General features: G+C 37.8%; 2 protein-coding genes and 1 long non-coding RNA gene across 3 annotated transcripts in view; 2 read left to right on the top strand and 1 right to left on the bottom strand.

Moving 5' to 3' along the window:
* Positions 1-4,102, bottom strand: SIX6 (SIX homeobox 6). The gene is made up of 2 exons (XM_072428524.1): positions 2,897-4,102; positions 1-1,202 (listed from the first exon to the last, which is right to left on the bottom strand). The coding sequence occupies exons 1-2, from the start codon at positions 3,466-3,468 to the stop codon at positions 1,040-1,042; spliced, it is 735 nt and encodes a 244-aa protein (XP_072284625.1). The 5' UTR covers positions 3,469-4,102; the 3' UTR covers positions 1-1,039.
* Positions 1,057-22,573, top strand: LOC140342368 (uncharacterized). Its single transcript, XR_011923060.1, has 3 exons — positions 1,057-1,350; positions 22,352-22,427; positions 22,515-22,573. It is a non-coding gene; the product is annotated as an uncharacterized lncRNA (long non-coding RNA).
* Positions 22,574-23,351: 778 nt separating this feature from the next.
* Positions 23,352-24,578, top strand: part of C12H14orf39 (chromosome 12 C14orf39 homolog) — a 30,776-nt gene continuing 29,549 nt past the window's right edge. Inside the window, exons 1-2 of the mRNA XM_072427654.1 lie at positions 23,352-23,382; positions 23,474-23,597. Of these exons, the coding sequence (XP_072283755.1) occupies positions 23,352-23,382; positions 23,474-23,597 (155 nt within the window). The remainder of the gene's footprint in view (positions 23,383-23,473; positions 23,598-24,578) is intronic.

The following is a 24,578-nucleotide window of genomic DNA, read 5'->3' as shown; positions in this document are numbered from 1 at the left end:
TTTTATTCCTAATTATAATTATTAGTAATTATAATATTTTTGAGAATATTATAGCCTCAATGTAGAAATAAAAGAAAATAAAGTAAGTAGAAGATCTAATCACGAAAACTGGTGCAATTAATGAAATCAGTGTACGTATTATTATTATTTTATGTCTAGAAAAAAGTGTCTTAAATAAAATAATGGGAATGCATTTGTTCGGTCAGCAATTATATATATATTTTTTAAATGATCAGGAAAAAACAATAAATATAAATATTGGTAAACAAGTTATAATAATGATATTTTATGTTGCTCATTTCTCATTTTTTAAATTTTCTTTGCTGACTGATCATGGCTTCTAGGTACAAGGAACAGATCTAAACATGAGATAGATATTAAAATATCCATGTTTTAAATTCTCACATGGATTTGGCACAATGAAAAATCACCATACTCCTTAAGACTTTTTAAGCAGTAAAGGTCCAATCGGTACAAAAAAAACTCTGCTGTTGTACATGCAAAACAAATGGTTAAATGTGTAAATGTAAAGAACAGAGAGTATAAAAATGCTCGTTAAGTAGAAAAAGATGCTCACCACATTATTTTATTTTTACGTCTTCATTGGATCCATAGATTTGGCGCACATGCGTCTACAAGTCACCTGCGCACATACAGACAAGCAAAGGAGGTCTAACATTGGCAATCCCTTAAATAAGTCATTATATAATATATAAAAACAAACTTTAAAGTAAAGCAAAAAATAATTAAACAGCGTCTTTTTTTCAACATGAAATACCCACAGATGTATAGGGCAGGTGCTCAGACGATTGGCAACTTGGCATTTGAGGCATCTTAGAAGGTCCCCCAAAAATAAAGGTGATAAGCCTTACAAGTCTTCTACGTTTTTGTAAGCAATAGAATAGGAAGGTGACATTACGATCAACTCTCCCTGGTCTGGTGACAGCCCCTGTGTGACCCTGTGGCACGGCTGTTCTGCTTAGTCAGGCACTGTTCTGAGTTTGATCTCCTTTTTGCTGCGTTAAGTATGCCCCATAGGTCAGATGTCACATTCACTGTCGCTGGATGTGATGGAAATGGCAGAGGTGGCCGCTTTGCTGGACAGGCTAGCTGCAGGACTGGAGGCTGAGCCCAACGGTTCCCCTCGTTCATCTGGGCCCAATGAGCGTCCAGATCCCTGGGACAAGACCTGCTGCTGCAGCCTGACAAAACACAACAGGAGAGGACAGTCAGCATAAGCCACAGAACACATCAAAACCACATCATCCTCACACTCCACTGGCTCTGCGTTTACATGCAGTCAGGATAGCTGGAGATCTGGCTGATGGACAACCTTGACATTCAGCCCAGGTACTTGCATTCAAATTACAGGCGAATACCTTCATTGCATAAACGATATATTTCCTGCGTTTAAAAGTTAAAAGGTTCAAGCTACATCAATGAATTAATGAGAATCTGAGGATGCAGAAGACATTTGCTGGGTCGTGGTCTGTGGGAGCACAAGCTTGCAAAACATGGCCTTGCTTGTTACCTTCTGCCAAGTGGATGCTGCATGTCTGACATATCTGAGATACCTTAGTGCTCGTTACCAAACATTAGGAAAGCAGAGAAATGTTCGGGAGAATTGGCAGCAATCTGTGCTGTATAGAATCAGTGTTGTATGTATCATAAGGGACCTAGAGTGTGTCATTGTCTCCAAGGACGGAAGTCACTGGCAGGACAAAAATGTATAAATCATATATTCAGATATTAGTATGTTTTAAAAATGTTATCCATACAGCTTTTATTGCATTCTATCCACCTTTCTGTGCATGTTGTATCAACCTATCTATCATCTATGTATCTATTGATCGGTCTCTCAATCTTTTGATTTATCTACCTATCATGTGTTTATTTACTTATGTTTATATTTATTCATTCACTTGCCTTTTTATCTTTCGCGCTTCTAGCCATCAATCTATTATTCATCATCTATCAATCTATCTATTTATATATCTCTCCCTCAATCCATCTATCTATCGATCCACTTACCGGGGTAGCTATCTTTTTTTCTATCTATCTATCTACCTATCTATCTATCTATCTATCTATCTATCTATCTATCTATCTATCTATCTATCTATCTATCTATCTATCTATTTATTTATAAATCTCTCCCTCCATCCATTCATTTGCCTATCTATCTATCCATCTATCTATCTATCTATCTATCCATCCTTCTGTATAACATTTTACTTCTCTGGCTAGCTACCTATCAAGCTATTTATCATCTATTTATTTTATTAGCCCCTTTCTCCTTGCCAATTACTCACATTCTGTCTTTCTGTTATAAATAAAATTTACCAATCTTAAATGAAATACTTACTGGAAAAATACATAAACATTTTGAATACATTAAAAAAAATAAAAAAATGTATTCAAGATTTTTACCTATTACACTACACCATTCAAAATTCTGTATTATAAATGTATCCCAAAAAGTTTTCCTTTAAAGATTGTTATGCATTTGGTGAATTATCAATTCACACCCACTAATTGTCATCTTCTCTGATCTGTTTAACGAAAGCTTAATGATTACAACTTTTGTCATTAAGCTTTTGAATTGAACATCTTTTTTTAAAAAAGTAACTGGAAGAACTGAAATCTTTCAATAGAAACACATAAGTAGACATGCATTACATGAAGGGCTCTGACTGTAAATTAAAAACGTGTTATGCCAATTGTTGTGTAATAATAAAAGATTTCAGCAAACAATATGACTTTTAAAACTGTTAGATGAAATATGAGTTTTGTTAGAAAATAATTATTGGTGTTGAGTTTTGGTACATTTGAGAAATGTTGTTTTGTATTGAACTAATAATAGTAGTGAATTAGTTTGTAGCAGATTTTGTCCTACCTGTTTTTAGCTGCTGCTGCTCGGTCCCTTTGCCTTCGGTTTTTGAACCAATTCCCTACTTGTGTTGGAGTAAGTCCAGTTGCCTGGGCTAGTTCTCTTTTTTTGCTGGGGTTTGGGTAAGGGTCTTGTAGGTACCATTCCCTAAGCAAGTGTCGTGTTCTTTCTTTAAAGCAATGTGTTTTCTGCTCTCCATCCCAAATAGTTCTGGGCAGTGGGAACTTCTTCCTTACTCTGTACTTGTCTACTGGCCCCAAGGGTCTCCCTCTGAGCTTCTCTGCCTCCTGGTAATGAGCCTCCAACCAGAGAGCCTGGAGCTTGGTGTGCGAATCCTTGGTGAATTTATGGTTCTCCAATATGTGGTAGAGTTCTCTGAAGTTGCCTGTGTGAAAAGCCACGATCGCCCTGGCTCTGAGAACAGACTCATTTTTATTGAGGGCCTCGCAGGCTGCTGGGGCCACCGGCAAAGACCAGAGAAAGCGACCCAAACGCTCAATGTCCCCGCTCTCCTCCAGGGTCTCGCACACCCCAGCCACTTGCTGGGGGCTGAAGTTCAGAATAGGCAACTGAAACATTGACGCTGCTTTCTTTTTTTTGTTTTAATTTGTCGCAAACGCCACTTGTCTTGATGCAGACTCCAACCACAAATAAGCGGAGGCAATGCCAGGCAGCGCAAAGTAAACGCAGCAGCCTCCTTAGCAGACGATCTCTGGATGCACTTGCTAACTCCAAGAGCCAAGCTAAGGTATCACAGTCGATCTGCTGTTAAAGGGAAGAAGCTGCCCTGAGCCAACAAACGATTTTCTATTGGACTTGGCAGATTGGCTGCTGGGTTGCCATGGCTTCTTGTCAATCAGTGTCAGCCTTTGCCAATCAAAGGCAAGCAATGGGGAGCTGTTTCAGCACCTCCCAGGGCTCGACAGCGCCCAGCCTTCTGCTTCCCCAGTTTACCGTCCTAATGCAATGGCAATGCACATCCATGCCTGGATCATTGCTGTGACCCATGCATGGCACACAGATATAAGATTAGACAAAACACCTAAAGCATTTCCCATCTTTAAGAGCAACTGGCATCCAATTAGAAAGGTGACTGTGCAGATGAAAATCCTCTGCAGTGAATCCTTATGTGCTAGCCTCCTCCATGTGATCCAAAATGACGACAAGGAAGCTTTGCAGCAATCCTAGTTCACCTTGCTACAAACTGTCATCTTCTTCAATTCAGCCCAGTGCAGCCTTCTGCAATGACATTCATATGAAATCTTCTCTATCTCTCCATCTACATTTTATTTGCTCTCTCCAGCTGTGTTGTATCAGAACCATTTAACTTCCCATTGCATCCTGCGCGCTCCTGCGCACTTGTTGTCGAGCCATGTTCAATATGATCAGTTTAATGTTTAAAAAAAAATGGTGCTTTTCGGCTGAATGAAGCCGAGCAGCACCGAGAATAGCCACAGAGAGTGAGAAGTCATTTGTAGGTCAACATACATAAACGTTGAGCTGCTGGAGGGAGAGAAACAGATCCGAACTTTTAACCCTTTAGCTAGCACAAGGGGAATAATGAATATCTCACATGCTCATCAAGGGTTAATAAAGGACTATAGCCTTAAATAAAAGTCATTAGTGGGCTTTTGGTTGCAATAAGGATAATCAATGCGACTTGGCTTCTTTAAGGTTTTTGTAATGTATTTTGCTCTTTTATTTAAAGCAAGAGATTATGTCAAAAAGCGGCATGGATTGACTGGCAACATATATGTAAACATTTCAGCATCTTTATTCCGATTTACAATGGGAAGGCAGGGCTGTAAGCTTATTATTTGCATCCCATCTGCATGATATGATTCTTGCTATTTTCAGTGCAGTATGTCAAGAATATTCCGTATTTTTGCTTCCCAGGTCAGTTTTTTTTTTTCTTTAAGCAAACAATTGCTGATGCCACAGAAGATGAGAAGAAAAGAGGGGAAAATACACCCCCTCACTCTGCCTGAAAGCAGCAAAGGCAAGGAGATATGCAAGCGACTTTTATTTAGTATCAAGAACAATTTGTCTTTTGCTCGTGAAGATTTGGTAAATAAGAAGGCAGATAGATACCGCAGATGGTTGGAGGTGTCGGGTCGGATTAGGATACGCCTCGGTACAGCGCTAAGCTCATTCTGACGGAAAACCCTGATATTATTTTCACAGATCCATGCAGTTCACTTGAAAAAAAACCCTCCGAGCCATTTACATCATTTATGGGAGGCTCACAGCTAGCGGTATGAAAATGCTTTCAATACTGCTCATTTTCATAAAATCAGACAGCAAGGCCACAAGATCCCCATGCAAAACATGCGGGGTTTACAGGGATGGTCAGCAAAGGGCCACAGGGTGCACGGGGGAGCCTCTCATAGCACCGGATTACTACATTTTATTCAATTAGAAAGGGATCACATGGATTTCATACAATACATCATGATGTACAAGATATTACATATATATAGATAGAGAGAGAAGAGAGAGATTAAAACAAAATATAGTTCCAAACATATAGGGAGTAAAAGCTGTAAATTTAGATAAAAGACAGATATGTATAAAGAGAGAGACAAAGAGATAGATGTATATAGGTCATTGGACAGATTTATATATTGGTAAGATGTAGGAAAAAAAAGAAAAGAGATACACAGATAAATATATTGAGATATTGGTGTATGTAGATTATAAGTAAAGAAAGAGATGCATTAATAACTAAATACATAGATTAGGAGATGGGAATAGCAACAAATATGTAGACTGAATTATTATACATATATATATATATATATATATATATGTATATATGTCGTATCTATTTTTTACATGTAGCCATAACCTAATGATTTACACGTAGCTTTCTGGCTGTAGAAGTGCTGATTTCTCTTTGCAGCTGTTGATGTATTGCTCCAGGTCTCTTACATAAAATAAGGGGCTATGTGGACATGAAATCATGGTCCAAACAATCCTATGCTCTCCTATGCTAGCAGAGGAGGGCTGAGTTGCCTTTGCACAGATCGGTATATGCCCCACTTCTCCATGTTTGCATAATTGTGCTAATTAAACCGCAATGTGACTTCCAAGCGGAAATGTTTGACTACCCGTATTGCGCTATGTAGATCTTCTGGACCACATGCTATTGTGCTTTTAATTCGGAAACATAGGAATGTGGAAAGAAATTGCCCTTTAGGTATATGCAAGGCACATGGCTCCATAAGGAGTACAGGCTGCTATTATGACATATATTAATATTTGATTTCACAAGAGACACTGAACTTAGTATACGGGGCCTCCTCAGGACACTGCAAGGAATAAACATAGAAGGTCATCCTCCAGTCTGCGATATGCTGCATGCTTACACTTTTGTTTCGGGTAGCGACTGCATTTGGATCTAATTATAAACTGCATGCTTACACTTTTGTTTCGGGTAGCGACTGCATTTGGATCTAATTATAAAATGACAGCAGGGAATTTTTATCTGCAGAGGGGTTTGTAAGGTACATCGGCCAAAATTAGAAATGCAAGAGGAATTTAAGACAAATATGCATCTCAGAGTCCCCAGTGCTCTAGAAACCTAGCACAGCCCAGTCTGCTGCCTCCTTCTATATAACAGCACTGCATTACTTATTGATACATGCATATAATAGTCTGCACATACTGCAAAATAGGGCACAGAGGATGAAGACAGCAACACACAAGTCGTTTTAACAGGCTGGGATCTTTCACATTTATGTTACTGCTATCTTTAAGTCCATTGCATACAAAAGCTTCCAAAAACAAAGAAAACCAGTGACAAAAATAACTTACTCACTGTCAAAGTGCAATAAACACTTTCTGAATATGAAGCAATTTATATTTATTTGTGAAGATAGCAAGTGGAGTTTATTATGCTACACAAAAGTACAAAGCAGGGTTGTTTGTGATCATTAACATTTTACATGCTGTGATTTTGGATACAGATCAGAGTGTATTTGGTTTAAAGAACTGTATATATAAGTTAATAAATAGAGCCATGTTTTATATCAAGCAACCACTGCCATTGCTTGCCATATCAAATAATGATATTTATATTTTTTTAAATGCAATATCTTGCAGTAGAAAACAGAACGTGAGAACAACGAGATTTATAAAAAATAAAAAAAAAAGTCGCATTTCTTTAAACATCCACAGAAGGAAAAGCATATTTAGATTTTATTTCTTTCTGGCTACAAGTATCAGCATGCTTTAGTAAATGTGTATTCCCAAAGCACAAGCCAACAGTAACCTACACTCAAATACGCAAATTATAAATTAGTAACCCGAGAGACTTGGCAAAGTCTGCCAGCGCCTCCCCATAACATATATAATATACAGTGCAAACAATACTAGAAAACTCATTTATGGAGCCTTTTTATTTCCCCTCCTGCCCTGACCCTGGAGCAATGGGGTTCTTTTTTATACCCTTGTATTAGAGTTGCTGACACGTGCTAGGAAAATGTCAGGACATAACTGACTGCTCTGGGCAACAAGAACAAGGTTTTTTTTCTTTCCCCATTGTAAAGCAGCACCACGGTGTGTAAAAATCTAATTTTCAGCAGCTTTTCTAGTCTGAAATGCTCTCCTAGTCTTAGTAAATAAACAGCTGATTACCGCATATGCCGCTATAATAACAATGGAATCATTTGAGCGCATCCCCAGGAATTATTTATTCAGCAATATGTAGCGAACGCAAAAACTCACCTGATTTGTTTTCATAACGTTTAGGTGAAATAGCCAAAGAAAAGAAAAATATTTCCATGATAATTATTACAATAGATGCTTTCTTATGTCAGGGGGTATACAAGTCGTTTCGTACTACAAAAACAGTTTAGAAATGACTTAGACATGCTAATCCTACATATCTAGTTACAAACTGTCTCCTGGTAAAATAAGAACAATATTATTTATAGCACTGCATAGAACTGTTTCTATGTAGGTATTTACATGAAATTACATTTACATGAAATAGAATCTGTTTTTTTTTGTCTGTGGTGTAGGGTAAGGTGGAAGATGTATGAAGGTGCTAAAGCTGGAGTATTTGTATTTTGACTGTAAAAGTAAAGTATATCTTATAACCATAAGTGAGGAAATGACCGCTTGCAATGAATTAAATTATGTTACTTATGTTTTGTTTTTTTGTTAGACCTGTCCTTTGCGATCTGTATACTGTTCTGCCTATTGCTCTACATACTAATTCATATCAAGCCATGGTTCCATATCTTGCACTGCTGTTTGATAAGAATCCTAAAGCTGATAAATTGAAGTTAGATACATGGCTGCATTTTTGGTATGCACTAACAGTTATAGATGCACAGCTAAATGCAGCTCATAATACAGAGTTACAACATGAAGTGCAACCACTTGGGAAATCAACTTACTTGAAATCTGCATATTCCAGATAGAACAGTATGTGCAGTGTCTCTGCTCCTATTTTTAAGGGACTGGACTCTTTATTCAGTTTATTTAGTTTAAAAAGTCCTCCTAATAACCAACCAAAGTAATTGCGATGAGTTAGTAGCGTTCTAAAACCTGCCCAGCTAGATTTATGTTGGCTGAAAGAAAGACTAGAAGAGCAAAGTGTTGCACAGCTCCTAATGTCATTAAAATGTTTTTCATGTTTTCAATAAAGTTTAATAATTTCAAATACATGTGTTTTTAAGTTCAACCATCTCTTAGTGCTATTTAAGTGTACCATGGATACTAAAGTATCACTAAGTCCTTACAGCAAAGTCCTGCTTTTTCTATGTAAGCAGCTGTGAAAAATATTTGACTTGATTTTGTGCTTTAGGCATTCACTTTTATTTTTCTTATAGTTTTTGCTCACTCTTCTCTTCTGTGTGTCCTTGGCATCCAGTTGAGGAGTTTGAGGACACTGGGAATAAATATCCCATGATGGATTTCACAACTGCAAAAGCTGCAACACTACATCCAGTGGTCATGGGATGTGTCTATGGTAATGTGCATGGGCTCCTTACAGTACAGGATCACCAACACCCATAATGCACATGTGTGCTGTACTGTCTGGTATCTGTGCACAAACCAAGAAAAAACATTCCTTGGCTACAGCTGGGTTCCATAGATCCCTGCAGGGCATTTTAGCTGGAAAGAAGGGTAAGGTAACAAGTTTTAAAAGCTGATTTCTTATAAATGGCACTCACTTTAAAATAGAAGTAGGTTGCAAACCGTTTGTTGTTCATTGTATGGATTTATTTACACTATTTAAGTATCTACATATTTTTAGAAAGCAGAAAAATAGATTTAGAGCCCTCACTGACCTTTGTAGCTGCATGTACTATATAGAAATGTATCCTTTCATTCAAGTAAATAGAGAGGAGCTGCGGTTTCATCCTTTCTGTGTTGATAGTTTCTAAATATTAACCTCAATAAAGGTTTTTATAAACTCTTTCCCAGACTTTTAAGAACATATAAATGCTTAAATGGCAACAGTCTGACCATAGATGCTCTTTAAGGGGCTCTGATATGTTGAATGCCTAATTTTACTGACAGTGACAGAACATTGTCAGAATGGAATAGGGAACATGTAGGAGCCATGCTAGAAACAAAAATATGCATTTACTACATCCAAACTGTTCTTGCAACACTTCACTGCTGCTATCTGTGATTCCTTCCTTTCCTTTCTTTTTGCTATTGCACCATCCTCCCTGTAACTGTGCTACACTGTATATTTACAGCAGCAAATCTAGTTCAGACAGTATGGCAGTTCATAGACTAAACTCATGCCTTTTTTTTAATTTAAACACAATATTGACTGTTCTGCCATGTGTTTACATTTGCTTGTCTATACACACATGCAAAAATATACATGTACACCTTAGCCCATCCTGTGTCCTATTGAGTAATATTGGTTTTGCCAATCATCAGAGGCACTCTATGTACACAAATGAAACAAAGAAATTAAGGGACAACATCAAGTTGTGTATAGTTTGGTGACGTAAAGTATCTGCCACTTACACAACTGCTATTACCAACAGACATTCAATGCATTGTGACAGAATGACAGCTGCTGTCATATAGACATCAGTGATGTTACTGGTGACTCAAATGATCCTGGCTGTAGACAAGACAATGTTACAAATCTGCATGATGTGCATAGCATACATAGCTCCTTAGTGTGGGCGATAAAGACCAGGGCAGTGGGTAGAATCTTCTTTGCTGAATTTTCAAAGTAATAAACTAAATAATTGGTACTCCCTTCTTTAATTAAAAAGGGTAAACTTCTCGGCACTCTGATGAAAATGTGAATATGTTAAATTAGCTAGTAAATGTAACAGGTAAGAACAAATCAATTTTCAGAACTTTAAAGACACTAATTATCAAGTGTATAAAACATTTTAAAATTTGAACACAGTTAAAAATATGATTTATAAAATAATTAAAATATTTAAAGATATATTAGCTCTTACAGAAGCATTGTTCAACGCGTTTCGCAGCATAAGCTTCCTTGGGACTGATGAGACCAGTATATCTGAAAGTATATCAACTAAGTATAAAAGCCACAGACATAGCCACAACTACTACTGTGATACTTCAAGATGGAAAATCCAAAGGGGGTAGCAGACCAGGTGGTTACGATATCAACCATCAGCCTGGGATCTCTGTTTGTATATAAGTTTTTGGGAGGGCCATAGAATAAGGTCCATAGATTTGGTTGTGCTTGATATTTAAAATGTATTTCTCAGGCTCCTTCCTCTGATTCCAATGATCAGGTGTATCAATTTATTAGGCCGTGTGTGGGGAGCCTGCAAATGTGTGTGGATGATATGTCTTGAGGATGTTTATGTTGCGAAACGTGTCACTGTGAGATTGGATGTACAAACAATCTTTCTGTAACAGCTATAATATCCACAAACTCTGTCTTATTCTGGTTTTGGGATCTTTACCCATCTTGATTGCCATGGAGCACTGCTATATACCAAAGATATTTTGATAAAGGAGTATATCTATAGTGTTTTATCACATCATTCAATCAGAGTTATATATCTAAGTATATAAATGCAAACTGAAACTGATTAGTTGCTGAGCTTTGCACACGCAAATGAAGATAAGTATTAAGGTCAAAGTAAAACGTTTTGAAGAGTAAAAGCCCTAACCACTCTTGCATTGTTAAATAGGAATGCTGTTTCTGACTACTTTTGTCTTATTGGATAGCAGAACAGTTAGTAGGTGGAACTTATCTGTGACATTGAAAAAGTCTACAGTTCGTGGACAGAAAATGTTTTTTAAGGAATAAAGATTGCGTAGGAATAAAGATTTTTAAGGAATAAACAGAGCTCGTAAATTATATGAAAACCATATTTAATAGGTAGGAAATGACACCTTACCTCCTTGAAATTCTTAATAATTAAAGTTAAATAAAAAGTGCAGAAACTTTTTGAAGAACCAATAAATATTTCAACTAATAAACCTTGTTTTACAAAAAGAAAAGAAAAGCAGAACCATTTCCTTTTCGACTTTGGCACCTCTGCTATCCTTGAGATACTTGATGTTACTTGAGAGATGTCTTGTTGGATGTACAAGGAAAGTTTGTTATTATATTTTTTGAAATAACAGTATAAGACTTTTTCTGTACCACAACTGGAGTTTCACATTATTATGTACATGGTAAATCAGTCACCTCATTCCTTAATTATGCCATAACAATAATTATAAAGAGTTTATTGATATTACATTGTTCCAGAAGGTGACAGAGTGGTTTAAATTTCCTATGCGCTCATTGCCCTGTAGAAAAGCAAACTAATAACCGTAGGTGTGAGTTGATCACACCATTAAATAAATATACTAGGCCAATTATAATATTCATTATGGCTTTGTGTGTAGGAAAGAAGCCCATATCCTTGATAATTAGTTCGAACAGCCAGCTAATTTCTTTTTCTTTCTTTGCTATACACCTGACGCTTCTTTTTTTTTTTCTTTAAAACAGCCCTGACTTTAGCTATCTGTGACAATATGGTCCTTAATACACTCCCTGACTCAATACAGGGTGTGCATTAAGTGATTTAAAGCGTGCCCCTTTTCCTTGTCAATGATAAATGCTTTTAATGCAGAGTCTGAATGTTTTCATAATGTCAAAAACAATCATTATGTGTTCTGGGCTTTTAAAATTCCAAAAAATGAACCTTTAATCCTTATGTGTTCAGTGTTCATTATGTTGCACATGGCTTTCTTTTTCTAATACATTATAACTGTATTTTAATAGTGTGTACTAATGGAATACTCTACACAAGGGTAAAGAGTTCCAACAAAAATACAGAAAGATATGAAAGAAATTTACCCAATTAGGGGTCAGTCAAATAAACTAATTAAAATACTACAATATGTGGGCAAACACCAGTACTCAATAGTATTCCAAGATTATGTATTGTTCTGTAAGAAAGTAAAACTAGAACACTTGCCAAAAAACATAGTAGGCTCAGATGTACAGTCTATTGCCACAAATTGTACCTCCAGCAATGACATTGTTCACGGAATCTACATTAAGAGGCACTTTAAGGGTGTGAACTAACCACATGATCTTTTAAATGCCTAGGGACAGGGTCAGAGACTTTTTAAAGCAAAGATCATGTTTAAGCTTTTTTTTTCACAATTCACATTCATGTATCAGAGCACATGTAGTACACTATCAGCTGGAAATTGGTGGGTGAGATACATTTAACAAAAGCAACCAAGCATTAACAAATAATGTTCTGTCTTTGTCAAGAAACATGTAGAAGTTGGTGGATTTTTATAGTGAGCATTGTATATTAACTATTTCATGGGAGCATAGCAGTGCTTGTGTAATAATGTACTGTATATTTGTTGGCGGACCTATATGGTGACTTGATGAAGTGTAAAGATATGAAGCAAATTATAACCCACAGCCCAACTGAGGTTTTAGTTTGAAGCATTTAAACTCTTTTCTAAAAATTAACCATCAGGCCAGGCTTTACTACAGAAAGGGTGATATCCAGGGTTGGATTAGTACTTTTTTCTCCCCTAGTCCAGCTAGCTTGTGCATAGGGCAAATATAGGAGAGCGGCCATGATGATTGTGGAGGGTCATTGTTAGGAACCATATTGGTTGTGGGCAGAACAGCTCTAGAAGGGCTGTGCATGGGAGTAATGTCATCCTGGGGAAACCAATTTGGATGTCTGACAATCAAAACCAGGAAGTGGAGGAGAAAGAAGCACCTGCAACAGAATGGGGACAGGTGACTCTATTTAAAAAAATGATTAGACAGGTAAGGTTATTTTAATGCAAATATGACCCACCTGGTGGCATTCTTTTATTTGAATTGTTTGGTTTGACTTTAAATTAAGTGAATAAATTGCAAAGGTGTAAAAAAAGTGTGTATGTCTCTTGCTAGTATGCTGTAAAAAAGAACCATTGTGCTTTATGTGGAAGCAATGCCTTCTCTGAAGAAGGTCCAACATTCCTCCTGCTCATTCAAAGCTATGGCTCTCCAATCAACATTGAGAGCAAATTTTGTTGATTGCCTCACTAAAATGACATCGCATTTTCCACATAAGATGGGCATCCCAGAAATGTATGAACTGAATTTGTATTATTAATTCTTCAACAAACAAAAAAGAGCTGATAAAGTAGCTTGACTTTACCATCTCACTCCTACCTATTACCTTAGTTGGGACAGAGATAGGTAGGGCAATTTTAAGGGTAGAGGGTAAGATCTCAAGTAGAGAGGTAGACCTGAATGGGCTCCTAAATGTTGTAGGTAGCTAGGCATACTTCGTGCCATGAATAATCAAGAAAATATATTGGATCAACTTGTGAAAACAAAACTTTAACATTAACCTACTCACAAAAATAAAAGTTCCTAAATGACAATGTGAACAAGGCCCAAATTCAGTTACCATTTGATGCACAAACTTTATAAAGGAAACATAAATCTTCCTTTTGCTTCCCTGACTGAGCCAAATTCTCCTTTATATGTGTCTCACAGCCCTGTGTAAGCTCAGAGGTGGGTATATTCATTGATTATAAAGACCTTATAAAGTCTTATAAAGACTTTACCCACCCCAGGCAAAACACCAAGAACTAGCATTGTACCTCAAGTGAATTCAATGTCTTCCATACCTGGAAATACTAAGAAATGTCAACAGCTGAAAAGAGCATGAAGGGAATGAAGGAAAGGTAAAAAAGGGAGGGGGAACAACATTAAACAACAACTTTTAAAGAAATGTTTAGGATAGTTACAGTATTTGGTGCCCTAAAGCATACACATTTTCAAACACTAGCCTATTCTTTAAAATTGAACTCTAGACAGATAGAAAAAAAAACAACTATCGAATGATGTTATGTAGTTGTTTTATATGTTTAAATGATTAAATGTATATGACTTAATTTCTGTCTCTTGTATTTCATTGTAAAGCAGCACTCAGACTAGGAAAAGAAGGGACAGAATAACCTCATACCAACTGTAAAGCATGGTGTTGGGAATGTTATAGTTTGGGGTTGCTTTGCTGCTTCATATCACAAAGAGCAGTTGATAAGAATGTGGGGCCATCTGTCAGAAAGCTGGACTGAAAGAAGAGAAGAAAAAGCAGCTTTTTTATGGCTGCAAGCATTTCTTTCTCCCCTACACCAACAACATTATTATCAATCCAACTTCATTGGTCCAAGCACATCACATTCTTAATGAACAGGAATTTCTATATGGTCATTCTACCATCTGGTATAATTAACATAGATATCATTTTAGGTATGAATGTTTTCTTTCCAACATACCATCACTCAGATAAGCCTAAAAAACTCAGTACCTGCCTTCTACAATTATACTAAATCCAGTTTTTACTTCGGCACCTTGGCTTTATTCTGTGGAGGAGGTTATCAATATCAGGCCCTCTTCCCATTAGTAACTTTACTGAATATTACTACTACCAAGCACAAAATAACATTCTTGGAAAAATTCTCACTACTCTTCAGTGGATTATTCCATGAGTTTCTACTTATATCTACTTATAAAGCACACTAACAAACACATGTCTCTTAAGTCCCCTGAGGAAGCCTTCTAGGCGAAATGCGTCAGGACTGATACAAGATTTCACATTTGTTTTTAAATGTTACTATCTAGCATAAGAGGACTATATTGAGCTTAGGCAGCATAGGAGAATTATGGTAAATTCAGCATTGTTAATGATTGCTTCCTAAATCTTAAATCAACTAACCACCTTTGCCATAAAAAGCTGCTTTTTCTTCTCTTCTTTCTTCTTATTTACACAATAAGGCTTGGCAACTGTATTTCCTTTATTAGAAGTGACCCTCCTTCTAGCTCAGTGCTCACTTTTTAGACACACGGACTACTAAAATTACCATTGCGGGAAGCCAGGTGTCAGTCAAAGGGGAAGAAACTCCCCCCATAGTGATGTCATTATGCCAGAACCCTCCCACTCTCTCATTGCAGATCTGAGCCTGCGATGGGAGAGTGGGCGAGTTGTGTCCAGAAAAACAATCTGCCAACCACCCTGAGCCTGCAATGTCTCCGAGAAACATGGTCCATGGCTCTGGCTGGTGCGCCCCCCCGCCCCCAAGCAGACCACCAAAATTTTCTTGTGGACCGTAGACCACCAGTTGGCGACCTCTGCTCTAATTTACAAAAATCCCCACAGTGAAAGCTGAACTGGAAATTGATCTTTTAACAAGATAATGAACCAAATCACACTAATAAACCCAACAAGAAATGGCTCAAACAGAAGAAATAAATGATAAAGGACTGGCATGGTCAAAGCTCCAATTTAAATTCAATTGAAATGTTGTGTGGAGATTTAACATGCAACTCATTCAAAGAAATACATTGCGGTTGTAGGACTTCTGCTTGATGGAGTCATCTTACAATTTAGCTTACTGTTAAGCTGCGTACACACGTCAAATTTTTCTCGCCCGATAATCGGCTCAGAGCCTATATTGGGTGAGAGTCTGGCATGTGTACAGCCCGTGTTGTTCATCGTCTGGGGATCCGTCCTGGCGGATCCATGGACGATGAATGATGAGTCATCCTAATGCAAGGGAAGGGGAAGACCGCGCAGCAGGATGCCGCTCCGTCGCTCTCCCCCTCCCCTCTCCATAGAGCAGAACGGTGCTATGTATGTACAACACTCGTTCATACATCGTGCGGTTCTTATGACATGAATTGCACATGTGTACGTGGCTTTAGACTGGTGGGCAGTCATACAAAATGTCTACAAAAAGTAATTTCTGCTAATGGGGCAATATAGATTATGGGGCCAAGAATGTACCCACTTTTTCCACAGTACACTATTACATCTGTTGATATTTTTATTAAATACATAATTAAAATGGGAAAAGAAGGGCCAGCTAGGGTCCAGATGATCCATAGGCACATGTGCTGACAAAGATTGTCCTCACAGAAATAAAGAGCAAAGATAACTTCATCTTTTAGTTGACTTTTCACTGTCCAATAACAGCTTGGGGACCACAAAGAGCCCTTAATCAGACATCTTAGTCCTGAAGTAAAAAAAAGCAATGATTCAAAAATATTTATGGTAACATATTATGTTAGAAGAAAAAAAAAATTTTCATCCAAAAGCCCTGGCCACAGCAATTTGCAAATGGTTGCACTTAACAATTTTTGGTAAGTGGGATCTTTGTGGTTGCTTCTACTAAATAACACTGACATTTAAAGCAGCCATCCTAATAAAAGTAGGAAATACAAAATAGAATCTCTTGCAACAATTAGGTTGTGTATCTAGCATTTGCAATCTAGAGGTGTTGTTTGCAAAAATGCAATGCAACATTGAAAAAACTCTGTGATCATAAGCTGATCATTCCCTTTTCATTGTAAACGATCAACAAATGTACACTGCTATCATTTGTTGGCCAATCAGCAGGAACATGGCGACCGGTCTTTTGTTGATAGCCTGACTGGTCGAGGACAGGCTTACAGCTCTTATAGGATCTTACAGCTCTACATTCTCCGTCTTTCATATGCTGGTGTTTGGTCAACCTAAAACTTGCCAGAGGTTAAAATCTTTCACAGTAGCAGAAATCTGACATATTGTACCTACTGTAAAAGAAATCCAAGTGAAAATATTTCTTATTCAAAGCAATGTCACACAGAGTAGCTTCTGAATGCCATTATTCATCTTAACTGAGAGCTATCAGCTCTTACCTGAGCTCTTTCACTTTATGGTTGGCCATCTGAGAGCCTTGCTGGATAATTCTTCTGAAAGTTTATTCTCCTTTGTTCTTGCATGCCTTTTGGTATTTTCCTTGTGTCATATCTTACTGACATTAGCTACCCGTTTTCTCATCCTTTTTTCTTAGATTTTTGTCCTCTGTCCATGTGCTTGCACCAGAGTCACCTTTACAGCTTTAGGGGCATAGCTAGGAATGTCTATTGGTTAGCCAGTATCAGTGCGTGTCCCAAAACAAAAATGCAAAATATTGCAGCTTGTCTGTTCTTGGATGTGGTGGCTGCTTGTATTTCTCTTTATTTTCCTTTGGTAACCATGCAAATACTGCACTTCTTCTCCATGGGTGGCTCCATTCTCTCTACTTCTCAATATTTGTTTGTTTGAATTCATTAATTTTTAAAGTAGAACTTTTTTTATCCTAAAGTTGCCCTCCATAGATCTTGTTACCTTTTGGTGCTGTTTCTGAGATTGACATTAAGCGTTGATCTTCCTTTTACTGCCCCTGCTCTAACCTTGGTTTGGTTATTGAATGCATGTTGGTCCTTGCTCTAATCTGGATGCATGGTTTGCTTACCCCTGCCAAAGACCTCTGGCTACAACACTCCAGAATAAAGTTTTTCTTTGAGTCTTTTGGAGCACTCTACAGTTTGGCTTTGACTGTTATATTTTTACAATTTATTCTTTGCCTTTTTGCACAGTATTGCTGCAGCATTCAGTCTCCAAGCTGCAGTTGCACCCATTAGGCATAGCTCACCTCTGGGGGTCTTAAGCCTTTTCTGGGTATTATATAAATTATTATATATTATACTATATTTTTTATACTATATATTTTCTGGGTATTATATAAATTATTATATATAAATTAATATATATTATACTGTATATTATATATTGTATCACATAAATTCCTAGGGACAGCTATGTACCAATGTATGGATTTTAAAGAATTTTTAAATGGTAGCTGCCAAATGTAAAAACAAATATGTAAAGACACTTGTCTTTACATTTGGCAGCCACCATTTAAAAATACTTTAAAAAGTGTACATTGGAACATTTTTATATGCTTGTACATTGCAACTACTATGTAATCAGCTAGACCTGTGTTTCTTCACCAAAGTTCTGTGGAACCCTAGAGTTCCTCTGGAGGTTGTTAGGCATTCCAGTGAGTAAGTTTAAGTGACACCAATAGTCTTTTTGGCTATATGTAAGGGTGACATTCTTCCCACTGGCCAGCAATGTAAGAAGCATTATTCCCTCTGACTATCATGGTAATATACTGTGAGCTATGAATGTTATAAATATAGCATTTGTTCCCCGATGTCCTGAAAGTTATTTCACAAGTTCTTCCATGTTAAAAACATTGAGAAATGCTGAGCTAGGCATATGGCATACTGGTAATGGGATGGTCATCAGGTAAACATCACCATCTCCTTAACCACCTGGGCGGTTAGCCCGAACCTGGTTCAGGGTAAGAAAACTTGCTACAAGCGTTTACCCCGTACCAGGTTCGGGGTAGCTAAAAGTATAAACAAGCGTTACAGTGTTATGTGTATTAAGTGTTGCCACATGTTTATTTTGGATGCTACATGTAGCATCGGGGGTGGTTTGCTGTTCTTGCCATCTCCATACACTTGAATTGTTGCCACTTCCAAATGATTTATAACACTAATTCAAGAGGTTTTAGGCATTTGTAACTTGTTTTTAAATGTGATTTCAATATAAGAGTGAAAGCTTTGTCTATAAATAATGGAAACGTCTTTAAAGTGGAACTAAAGTTCAACTTTAGCTTTGGTTGCCAGTGAAATCCGGCTTCCTTTGCGTGTTTCGGGAATGCATGAACCCTCACACACCTGTGTAGGTATTACATCACCTCAGCCCGGCCAATCAGGATGGTTGAAGATCATTGAGGGGCAGAAGTAGAAAAAAAATGGCGGCACCCAGTGAGGTAGCGCGGATAGGTAAGTGCTGCAGGTTTTTGACAGGAAATAAAAATAATCTTCAAGTAGCATCGTTTTTAAAGAAACACTAGTCTGTCCAGGACTGGCCAGATGGTGAAAAAAGTCTCTGAAAGCCTCAAAAAAGATCACTTTAACAATTAGGTTATATTATGGCTGTCCTGCTGTGTGTCACACACTATCTATTGTAATCCTATCCATACCATATCCAACCCAGACACCAACATTGGAAGGCAATGCTATGTCTTATGAGACTCTATGACGTCCATCATGACTATGCATTGTACGGCTATGCTATGGCCGCTGTAGTCGATGTCACACACTTTTAGGTAATTATCTCAACTCCACAGGTCTTCACTTTCCTCACAGATGTTTCCCGCGCTTTGCCTGACAGAAGTCCCGTGGGGTGGAAGAACTGCGGTATTTCTGAGGTGAGGCAAGTCACGTGCTGTAGGAAGGCTTCTCGGAGGTGTGGCAGGTCACGTGCTGTAGGAAGATTGCGGATATTCTAAGGTGAGGCAGGTCACTTGATGTGGGAGGACTGTGGTATCTCTAAGGTGAGGCAGGTCACTTGGTGTCGGAAGGTTGCGGCTTCTCTGAGCAGAGGCAGGTCACGTGGTGTAGGAAGATTGCGGCTGCTCTGAGGTGAGGCAGGTCACATGGCGTGGGAGGACTGCGGCTGCTCTGAGGTGAGGCAGAGTCGGGCGGGAACTTCGTGGTGCGCAGCTCTGGGGATGGTCGTGTCTGCACTCGGCTGTACTTGCTAGTCGGTACATTTGTATGATGTGATAAATCTCTTGCACAGCGGGATATCACATAGAAATGGGTGACATTAGAGACTCCTAAAAAGATGGTTCTGTGTGTCAGGTAGAGCTGTGTGTGAGGGGAGAGGAGGTACCACTGAATTCTCGGGGTGACAACAGTGGGGCCTATTCACAATGTTGGGTATTGCATGCCTGTGAGAGCTCAATTACACTTGGAGCATTGGGCTGAGTTGCTTAGTGTAGGCTTAACCAAAATCATTGTTTTCAGTAGGCCTGGTTCTAGGCGGAATCAAAAAAACAATGCGTGCGGCAGTTTATGTAATGCAGCGCAACGCGTCTCGGAGTAATGTGTTAGCATGCGTTGTGATGAAATGTATTTCCTTCAGTACATGCTTATCTTCAATACAATGATTACTATTATGACCTTTTCTTATGCTTTTTTTTAATATCATTGTAAATAAAGGAAATCGCTTTTTATTTTAACACCCTTTTTCTTTGTTTCTATTTATATATATATCTTTTTGTTTGTTGTACTAGTTGTACAACTCTCCTAAACCCACAATTCTAACATGCCCAGATACTTAAAGCGTACCTAAACTCACAATTTTCCCCTTACATAAAAGCAGGGGTGTAGTCGCAAAAAAAGAAGAGGGGCGCGGTCTGTGCCGGCCCCACTACCTTCCTGCCCATGTGTCACTCAATAGGGAAGACGCCTCCCCCAGAGTGACGTCATGATATCCGAACCCGTCCAGTCTCCCATCCCACGTCTGAGCCTGCAATGGGAGAGTGGATGTGTTGTGTTCAGAGAGACAAGCCGCCTACCGCCTGGAGCCTTCGATCAGTACAGGGGACCCAGCAGGGTCAGGAGAAGGACCACCAAAGACTACTTTGTAAAAAAGTGGGCCCACTACCGAGAATAGTGAAGGCACAGCGTTCGATGGGTGTTCCAGCAACCTGGAATGGAATTTTTAAAATAATTTGTTATTAGTTGGCTAATGTTTTCAGTCTTGGACCAGATTTATTCCAGGTTTGCTGGGTCGCCCAGGTCCTCCCATGAAAGTCTATCTTCTCGAGTCTTGGGGAGTTTTGATCAATCAAGCCCAATTACTTTTCTGTAGTAAGAATTCTTACCTACTTGATTGCTCTCTTTATCTGCCATATGCCGTTGGATTTCGGGATACCCGTCACATTGGATGAACTCCTGTGCAGGATTTATGTTGTCCCAGCCCGGCCAATCAAGATGGCTGAAGAAGGTGGTAGCTCCTGCTGCCATGTGGGGACAGGTGAGTATAAACAGGGTCTTTATAGGACGTAAAGAGGCAAAAGGATTACTTCCCCCACCTCCTAGATTGTAAGCACTTCGGGGTACAGTCCTCTCCTCCTCCTGTGTCACTGTCTGTATTAGTCTGTCATTTGCACCCCCTATTTAATGTACAGCGCTGCGTAATATGTTGGCGCTATATAAAACCTGTTGAATAATATTAATAAAGGATCACACATCCAAACTTCAGAGTTTACAACTCTGCAGTTCTACCTTACAGAAGTTACCATAAAGATGGATAAATTTTTTCATCACTGTTTTAGTATGTATGCTGCTTTATTATTTTATTTTCTTCTAAATGGAGTAGAGATACTAGATCACTAAGCATGAATGAGGCCACACCATGGAAAATGCCACAAGTCGTAAATCAAGCAAGTTACTGTTACTAATTTTATTATACAGTATTTATATAGCGCCATCATATTACACAGTGCTGTGTAAAGTTTATAGTCATGTGACTAGCTGCCCCTCAAAGGGGCTCACAATCTAATGTCCCTACCATAGTCATTTGTCAATAATACAGTCTAAGGTAAATTTTGGGGGGAAGCCAATTAACCTAACTGCATGTTTTTGGAATGTGGGAGGAAACTAGAGCACCTGGAGGAAACCCACGCAAACACAGGGAGAACCTGCAAACTCCATGGAGATAGTGAATTAAGCAAAAATACCAATTTCACACTATGATGTGTAAAGGCAGATATGTGGTTGTCTCAGGTACATTACAAGCTTCCTTATGCTACCATAATATGTGTATCTCTGACAACATTTACCTGAATAGTGTTTTTATAAAATAGAAACCTCTACCATACAAAGCTTTCTAAACCACATGTTTAGACATCCTAGCATACAACAGAGATTTATTGGGATCTTAGACCAATTATTTTGGTTCAGTGGTTAAGCTGCTAGATTTTCCTTTAAGCGTATTGCTAAGGGACTTGTCCACAGCATGGGCAATTCGAGGATAAATCAGCAACTGATTCTATTTAATGCCTGAGTTACCCTGAACAAGTAGATTTTGGTACTTAAAACTTACTTTTATAGTGGACTTTATCACTTGAGATGTAGGGAGTTTTCTGGCTTTACAAAAAGCTAATTTAGATTAGAGACACATCAATGATTCATTTATATTTCCTAGTTTTTAAATCATATTTTATTATATGATAGTGACCTTTTTTGCTTTTTATGTTCATATTGTAGTTTTAGATGTTTTTTTTTTATTTTTATAGTTCTACTTTTTAAGTATTGCAGTGAAAATGAATGAGATGGACTTAAGTACCTTTGACAAGCTCCTCTTAGAAACAGGTATGGAGGATACATTTGTAATACGTTTGTAATAACATCAGATTAGGTTTTACTGTTTCGAGGAATTCATAGGAATGCATTTTTTAGTTTTTCAGAGTGAACAGGAATCTCAGAATTTGAAAATTACAAAGGAATTGATCAAGTGTAAGTCTGAAACAACATAATGAACAGAGTCCAACTCATGTTAATGTGTAACTGTGATACTATTGTCAAATGCTGAGGACCCATTCTTTATTATTGGAGCAGGTATTTGCATGATTTTGGTGTGTTTAATGCAGTTTTTCATTTATATTATGTCATTGGTAAGTATTAAAAAACTAACTATTATGAAATAGTCCAAAAATTGAAAACTTAAGAAGAATCTTTTAGTAAACTACTGTATTTTTACATTCTAAAGCCTTTTTTCTTATTGCCAATACAGTATTTAAAGCAGAGCTGCCATTGTGGTTCACTTAAGAACTAGGCACTATATAAACATTTTGTTTTCATCCATAGAACATTTAAATCACACGTAATAAACCAGCCACCAATACATTTAACTAACTATGGTAATAGGCACATCCTATTTTTATACATTTGGCAAGCATACCAAGTGCCCATATCATCTACGGGACAAAGATGAAGCCGTATAAGAACTCCATACATGCAAATATGTCTAATATTTAATTGGATTGAATAATTGGTACATTATCATTTAGACAATAGTTGGATTGTGTTAGCCCAGAGTATAACAAAATGTTAGGTTTTACTCTCCTTTGCACCTCATATATGTATTTTTGAGTACGTGTGTGTGTATTTTTTGCATGTGAACTATATAACAGGAGTTATTATAGTTGTAAAAAACTAAGTGTTTGTTCTGAGATTATATTTTCGACTCCATAGGTTTTTGTAAAATAAGTTTGACACTTTGTTTTATACGCCAAAATGGAAAATGATAAAGTTTATAATTTTGCATGTATATCAAATTTATATTATTTATGGTTAATTTTTTTGTCATAGTTTGTTTTTTCTGGTGCTCATGAATCTGTGCTTTTTTTAATTTAAAGGTTGTACTGAGAAATCATTGCAAGAAAAACAACAGATCATTGAATTACAAAAAGATATTTGCTTATGTGATGAAACTATTTTAGAATTGCAGAAATACAATACAGAAAACAGTGAAAGTGTTAGGTAAGGATGATCTGTAATATTTGTAGCAAAGAAAGATACTACAAACACAATATATAAGACTGTACCGTGACCTCAGTTCACCTAGAATTGATGATTTGTTTCCAAATTCTGGAGTGTAAGACATCATTTAAGAGATTTGTAACTTGTTCAGCTGCAACACTGACAGAAACATCAGCACTTTTTAAGTGCTATGCCGGCATCTATTCAGTGTTTACCCAAAGTGTATCCAGTTTATTCATTCAACATTCACGATGAAGAGACTGGCTTAAAGGAAGTTAGAAAGCAACTAAAGGACCCTAGGCCATTTTCTGTCTGCAGTACCTCCAATATGTTGAAAAAACACCAAAAAAGTAACATAATTAAGAAATGTTTATCAGATGTTTAGTGTTTGTCCATCTTCAAAGATCCCCTGCATGTGACAGTCTTCTACTGGTCAACACCCACACAAAACAAAGTTTCACAAATGCTGATACAACCACTTGTGTAACTGTCTCTGGTGTTTTCAATGACTACTTTGTGCAAATGTTTTCCCAGCTCTAGGTAATGATTTCTCAGTGGCTAAACTGCTAGGAAACATTCCACTCAGCCACCCATGTAAATTTTGCCTCCTAGAACTGTGTTGGTTAGACCTGTAGCAGCGACTAGGGGAAATCTCTTTGCTGGATTTTTAATGTTATTATGGGGATTTTAACAGGAGTAAAAAAAAACTATGTTGTTGCTTGAGAAGTAATTTTACCTTACTGACACCTGTGGGGAGCAAGGATTTGCAAGCAAAAAAGGAATGCCCCAGGCAAAAAAGGGCCAGAGAATGATAGAGAGACATGGGGTGACACCAAGGGTCCTGAATAAGGAGTCCAGATGACAAAGCCAGAGGTCCAGATAACCCAAGGGGATAGAGCGTTTGTGGTTGGAAAGGGAACAAGCCAGTAGTCAATCACAAGAGATCATTCAGTCAGGTGGGTAATCCAAAGCGTCAGAAAA

This window comes from Pyxicephalus adspersus, chromosome 12 (assembly GCF_032062135.1).
Source record: "Pyxicephalus adspersus chromosome 12, UCB_Pads_2.0, whole genome shotgun sequence".
Taxonomy (NCBI): Eukaryota; Metazoa; Chordata; class Amphibia; order Anura; family Pyxicephalidae; genus Pyxicephalus; species Pyxicephalus adspersus.
This window is presented reverse-complemented; position numbering and strand designations above follow the sequence as displayed.